Below are 6,956 nucleotides of genomic sequence, written 5' to 3'. Positions count from 1 at the left end.
TCAGATCAATGACGTCAATTCAAATCTTCTATTCATGAACGCAATTTCTTCTGTATAATCCGCTTTGGATTCTAGCATTTTGAGCCATGTAAATTATATTAATTTAGTCTTGTAATAAAAAGCCAACGAGATTTTACAACCCGTGAATCAAGAATTCAATGATTATTTTTATACAAGGGTTAAGGATTTTTGCTCCGAATGGACAATAATCAAATGTAAGCAATTTTAATCGTGCATATAAGCTTGCTGTAAATTTATTACAACAAAATATGATTAAAGGTCTAATATATTTGTATTTCGATCATTTCAGTGAATCAAATATCATAATTTTAAGTAACCGAGCTCGCTTAAAGTTATTTTGTAAAATATATAAAAAGACTATTTTGTTCTTTGCGTTTCCACTAGCCTTTTCACCTATTGCTTTCATAGGTGATAATGATGTAAGTACATTCTTGAAAATATATTTGAGTCCTGACTTCTATAATTTATCATATTATCAGATTATATTGCCAAACATATTTACTTTCCTAGGCCTATATAAGCTTCTACATATTTTTGATTACGGCCTCGTATTGGATATTCGATATTCTTCATCCAGCCGTTACGTCTTTAATTCCGGTTGCCCTGTCAACATTTATGAATTACCTGGACCATGAAATAATAAATTTTGTAAGTAGTTATAATCTTTTTTTCCTTTAAATCATTATGTCCTTTGAATATTTTAATAATAAAGGTAAGGTAAGCTTATAATAAATAAGCTAATTAGGTATATACTCAGTGTTGATTTTTGTTTACTGTTTTTGCGCTTTGAACATCTAATAGGCCTCTCAATTACTTTTCCATTCATCTTATTCTATTAAATTATTTTAATAATTGCTATTAAGAAGACAAGACGTGTGTCGTCACAAATTCGAAAAAAGCGCGTTGCATAACGGTGCATTTATATTATATTGTATCATTTATTTTGTATTGATTAAAAAGTTAATTAATTTTGCAGATATATATTCGGAATGTACTTCTCGATTGCTTTGGAATTCTAATGTTTATAGCGGCTATAGAGGACAGTAAAATTCATAAAAGACTGGCTGTGAAAATATTATACATATTTGGCTGTTCGCATTACAGGTGTTATATACTTACCTATTAAATAATTTGTATTTTCGATTGTAATTTGGATTTGTTAAAAAAAATATATGTTTTATGAATGTACTAAAATGAATAAAACTTCTTGGGGGATATCTTGATTAGGTAAAGCATTGCTAGGACCGAATAAAGATTGTAATCTGAATTGAACATAATATTCGGCGTTACAAAGTCTTACAAATTTCAGCTACATTGATTACGTGCACAATAGCGAATGAAAAAAAAAACATAAAATGAGTACTTAAATATTACATAATATTTAATAAGCTTAAGTGTAAAATAAATATTTAAAATAAGCTTCTGAAATTACTTAGATTATGTTTCCTGATATTTTTTACAACAATGCTGCTATCAATGTGGATCTCAAATACAATAGCCTGCGGATTTATGATGCCAATTGTAAAAGCAATTATTATTGAATTAGAAAAGGTAAAAAAATATAATTATATAACCAATTTTTCAAACATAATAATCTGTGTAATTTAGATAAAAGATTTATATCTCAAAAAGATATCAGTTAATGCATATTCGCTTCCCGCTATTTTGTACTACGATGTAGCCATGACAATTCTTTTTTTTTTAAATTATGGTAGCATAGATTAGTAAAGATACTTCGCCGCCTTGAAAGAAGCCACAAACGACTTATTTTAGTAAGTTCTTTTTTTGAATCCTTGGCAAATAAAAACATTTTTAGAGAAAATTTACGAATAACTAATACTGCGTTATTTACGTAATAAATAAATAAATATTTCAAATATTTTAGGGACATTTTAGCACGGAGACGTGGCAAAACTTTTTTACGCAACTATTTCAATTCTCAAAACTGGGTACATTTTCTTGTAAGGAGTGAGTAATCTTTATTAATCTATGTATGGTAGAAATACATTTTTATAAATTAGTTTAATACGAACTACATTTTTTTAAAATTCAAAACGTTTATTATTGTCTCGTTAATTTATTCGTTAATCCATAAAATTATTGTTTAACATTTTAAATTGTTTTCAGATGGGAATTTTAGAACTCTATGAAACTATTAGCAAAAGTAATAATCATGAAGAGCGTGATAAAATGTAATATTTACCTATTTAACTTATTTACATAAAGTCCACCTGTGAAATAATCTTTACGTATTGTACCATATACCTAATATTTAACAATTTGCTGATATTATTTATCATCCTTACTTATTATTAATCTTGCAGTGACAAAAGACCAACTGATTTTACTGTATTTTATTTTCTGGGAGTAGCCTATTCGTCATCTATTGGAGGCATGGCTACAATGACAGGGAGTCAAACTAATGAAATCTTTAAAGTTTATAGTGAAAAGTTAGTTTTATTCCGTTATATCTATTTCAAGTTATTAACGATAGCTATGTTGCCATTTATTATTGTTATTAACATATTTATAATATTGGAGTAGCAGACGAGCACGCAGTCCAACTGATGGTAAGTGGCTACTGAAGCTGATGGACATCTATAATCAACCCCAAGATTAATTTCATACCATAGGTCGGCCGCAAATGCGCCACTACCTCTGAGGATTAATCTGGAATGCCTCAGAAAAGTATATCCTAACCGCACCATTCAAACCAGTACACAGCAGCGTTTAACACTGCTGTTATTTTGCAGACAAAGGTGTCGCAGTCGTGCCACCGGAGTCGAACCCCAGAGGGCTCTACCACCTTCGCATATTGTATAATTGCTATATTTTAGTACTTAATCATATTAGGTCATTTCCTCTTGGACCGAAGATAGAGTTCCCCCAATTTATGCTGCTAACTCTTCCTGGAGTATTGGTTCTGGAGACGATGCTTTATCTCTGGATGAACTTTTACTTTCTCGGCTTATTCAGGTATCAGAGTCTTCTAAGGAATTTTATTTATATCATACATTTAAGTCTAATAAGAATAAATTGTAATAATTGCTTTTTTCAGAATTCATAATTACTCGACGCTTCAAACAGGCTCAACGGAGGAAGAATCGCAATACGTGAAAACATTATTAAAGATTCAGTATGAAAAGTTAGGCTCAATTACAATGAAAGAAACGGTAAAATATATGTTACATATCTTTATAATAAAACATGAATATCATCATTGTTGTAATCTTTATATAAATAAAAAAAACAAATGAATTGATATGTTTGATCTATAGTTTTTTAGTAATTTCGTTTATTTTTACTTATATTATTATTATAAGTAGTTAGCGATGTATACTATTGTAAATACATAAATGGATGGCTAGTTCTTCCTTTAAGATATTTCCTTTTAATATTCATTGTGAGCTGTACTAAAATTAATGATATCTTTTTGTTTTCAGGTAGTCTGTATTACTATCATAATATGTATTTTATTGCAAATGTCTACATCTACCTATTTATGTCGTTATTGCAATGACAGGTTTGATATTACTTTTATTTATTCGAAGATAACACCACAAATTTATAAACGAATTTCGAGAAGAATCGTGATTGCTATTCTAAACTAAACGCCATTAGGAGCTAAATAGCGATGTTCGTTCCACTTTCAAATGTGGCGCGAAATAGGTTGGCAACAATTTAATGTTGCCACATGTAACAATAAATTGTTTAAGCGTTTTATTTGACTTTTGAAACAAGTTCATCATTCTTACTTTCTAAATAACTTAATTAGAATTCTTTTTAGATAATTGCCAATTATTTAATATTTAGCACGTATTTTACGCGCTAAAAATTTTTGCTTTGTAAAGTTTTTGTAAGTTGTCTTACGCAACTGATGGCAAATGTTCGTATTCGTATCGTAGCGAAAAAATCGAAGTCTGTCTAGACTAGCGCTCACCATCTAACTAATAACTTTCCACTGTGTTATCTCAATAAAACGATGTTGTTAAATATTCAACTTCATTACATTCTCACGAAATATTATGAACAATACTTTCCCATAAAATTAATACCTAAATAACGAATGTAAAACGATTTTCATATTAAAGTTAGTTATGAACTTATGAATAAGTATCAATTATAAGTTATTTATTTTTTAGTACATGTAGTCTGACATGTAGAGAGATCAAGGTTCGATTCCCGGGCCAGACAGATCTTAATGACGAATTTAGACTTTTGTTCTGGGTGTTTGTGTATTCGTCTTTGTGTGTGTCCATGGCACCCACGACACGGAATCCTAACGCCACAAGCTTGAAGGAAAGCGCCTTTTAATTCGTATTTTTTAATTTGATCTTTTCAGCCATATTCAAGTATCATCCCCTACAATACTTTGCGTGCTAATATTGTTTTTGACGCCGACCAACATGGATTTCCTGAAATTCTGTAAAAAAAGAAACGGTGAGCAATACTTAGAACAATAAGTTCGTTCAATATTTTCAGAACGGTAATTAGCAATACTATGTTAGTGGAATTGGTGGAAAAATCTCTGACCGACTTGCGGGAGATGTTATCAAACCATCCATAAAGCCTCGAAAGAATGCTCTGAAATGAACGGCTTCATGTGCCCCTAAATACTAGAAACGCACATTAAAGATATCACCTAGCGATTACAAAATGGAGCCCTTATTTATACACTTTCTAAAAATTATTTTATAAAATTCTGTTTCCGAATAATAGGACAAAGAATAGAAACTATGCCGTCAACACCCAGTAAGCCCTGTTTGAGCTGGAAAATTGTGAAGAATGAAATTCATTGGAGTATTCTCTTTGTGATCGGTATGTTACTAATTATTATTAAATTCAATTTTTGTCTTATGTACAAACTTTTTAGTGTGTATCTTTAATAATTGCCATTTGTTACAAAGTTTTTCCCTTGTGATGTGAGCGTGTATAGTACACAATTCAAGCTCTTCCAAAAGATAGCATTCTCTAGAAGTACTAGAAGAAAAAATAGACTATCTCGTGAATAATAATATTTTCGCAAGAAAGTTTCTGCCTACAGGTGTTTTATTTATTACACTCATCATACAGCAAAAGGCGCCTGCGGCAACATCTTGCATCCTATTTTCAGCAGTGGACTTTATGAACAACCAGATACATGAAGACTTTACGCGACTTCGTTCTCATGACGTCACAGCTAAATTTAAAATTAAAACTAACATAAATAAAAACCATCATCGTATTTGCCAAACCTTCAAACCTAAAGATCTATTTGATTTCCTTGAAACTTTTCTAAGGTGGAAGTTGTGTCATGTTTGACGCGCTGAAGCAAGCCAGAATGACGGATGAGTTCGAGAAGTTGCTGCAAGTGTTCAGCGACTGGCCAGCTGCAATCCTGGTCCTGATGGTGGTGGTGTTCTGCAAGATCCTCACGGAATTTGCCAGTAACACCTGCGTGGCTCACTGCCTTCTGGATCACGTAATCAGAGTGGTAACGTTCTAAAAAGAGTATATTTAGGGTATTTTTATTTTAGGATCTTTAGGTCTATATCTATAGCTATAACAATTAGCCAGCTCACCTGTTCTTAGAGGTGGATTTAGGATTTTATTTTGGGTTATTTGACCCAGCTGAATATAGAGAAATTCTAGTCTCGGGTCGGAGTTTGAGAAAACCTCGATAGCGTAATTATAACGTTATCAATTAACGAGTTGCATTCCTGTTGAGTTCCTGCTAATTGGATTTTCTGCTGCAGAGTCTGACGTCACAAGTGAACCCCCACTACCTGATGCTGGCTGCAACCCTCTCCTGCTCGCTGCCCTTCCACTTAATCACTGGCACACCAGCTAACGCCATGGTGGCGTCTTACTTCAATATCCCTCGTCAGAAAATGGTTATTGATTATTTTTATAAATAGAGCCTACGCGGACCCCACACTACTTGGAGCTGTATAGTCCGCGCCAAACTGCTAGTCCGCCTGAAGTTGTTGGGAGAAGGTGTAGTCATACAGTTTGCTATGGCGACGCGATTCAGTTCTATATTCAGAGCGGACTAGCAGTTTTACGCGGACTATAGCCGATTTCAGCTACAAGTTTATCACTGTCATGGCTAAGTTGGAATGCCTCAGCTTATAAGACAGCTAGCATGGAAAATCCTTATTTTTACACTAGAAATAGGTGCTAAACAGTTTCTTCTAGTAATCATTAATTACAGATCTACGCTGGCATCGGTCCCACACTATTCTCCATAGTGGTAATATGGTTTACAGTCACAATATGGTCGAAGGCTATATGGACAGACATAACATTGTTTCCGGACTGGGCAATAAATAATAACTTAACTAATAATTAAATTCAGCCATATAAGCTTAGCATTTTTTATTAAATAAAAGGATTTTAAGTACGGTTTTGAAATTAAATTATTAAAAAATATCAGAAATGCATGAATTTGTGCTTAATTTCATTTTGATTTTACATAAGATTATAAAAATAAATAATCGTTGTTTTGGTTTGTTTTATGACTATAACCTATACCTATACTGTGTCTTTAAAATCATGACTTCCTTAGTAGGTAAATGATAAGACAGATGCTTATTTTCAAAACATTTTATTTCGTATAACAACAACACATAGGTACCATCTCACCGATATTTACATTATGCTAACTAATCATAATTATTTACATACCGACAAACATTTCTCAGAAATCAATTTATTTTACTATTATATTAATAATGGATAACGATGGACAATTTATGTATGATTAGTAAGATGCTCTCAAAAATGTACAACTTGGCCTTGCAACTGCCATAATTCGTATGTGAATTGAATAAAATCTTTTTTTAATTAATGCAACATTTGGAGATATTTTCAACTTTTTGCTTTTTGTTTTTGTTTGTTTTTGTTTTGTTGTTTTGTCAAATACCTCTATACTCTATACAATAATTTCGTTTAGA

At 31.8% G+C, this 6,956-nt stretch overlaps 1 protein-coding gene across 1 annotated transcript; it reads left to right on the top strand.

The window, feature by feature from the left end:
- Window positions 1-198: 198 nt before the first annotated feature.
- Window positions 199-6,514, top strand: LOC140746466 (protein I'm not dead yet-like). The gene is made up of 15 exons (XM_073078619.1): window positions 199-215; window positions 311-440; window positions 532-669; window positions 998-1,125; window positions 1,458-1,572; window positions 2,149-2,213; window positions 2,346-2,471; window positions 2,875-2,997; window positions 3,080-3,194; window positions 3,465-3,544; window positions 4,364-4,461; window positions 4,741-4,839; window positions 5,301-5,494; window positions 5,757-5,894; window positions 6,215-6,514. The coding sequence occupies exons 1-15, from the start codon at window positions 199-201 to the stop codon at window positions 6,350-6,352; spliced, it is 1,704 nt and encodes a 567-aa protein (XP_072934720.1). The 3' UTR covers window positions 6,353-6,514.
- The last annotated feature ends 442 nt before the right edge of the window (window positions 6,515-6,956 follow it).

The sequence above is a fragment of the Epargyreus clarus genome, unplaced genomic scaffold (assembly GCF_041222505.1).
Source record: "Epargyreus clarus isolate Ecla_fem2 unplaced genomic scaffold, WU_Ecla_fem_2.2 ptg000012l, whole genome shotgun sequence".
In the NCBI taxonomy this organism is placed as follows: Eukaryota; Metazoa; Arthropoda; class Insecta; order Lepidoptera; family Hesperiidae; genus Epargyreus; species Epargyreus clarus.
The sequence above is the reverse complement of the archived record's forward strand: the minus strand, read 5'-3'. Positions and strand labels throughout refer to the sequence as shown.

Excerpts from the sequence above, each read along its gene's own strand:
- LOC140746466 (XM_073078619.1), top strand. Across the intron at positions 670-997 it reads ACCATGAAATAATAAATTTT|ATATATATTCGGAATGTACT; the intron begins GTAAGTAGTTAT and ends TTAATTTTGCAG. Across the intron at positions 3,195-3,464 it reads CAATTACAATGAAAGAAACG|GTAGTCTGTATTACTATCAT; the intron begins GTAAAATATATG and ends TTTTGTTTTCAG.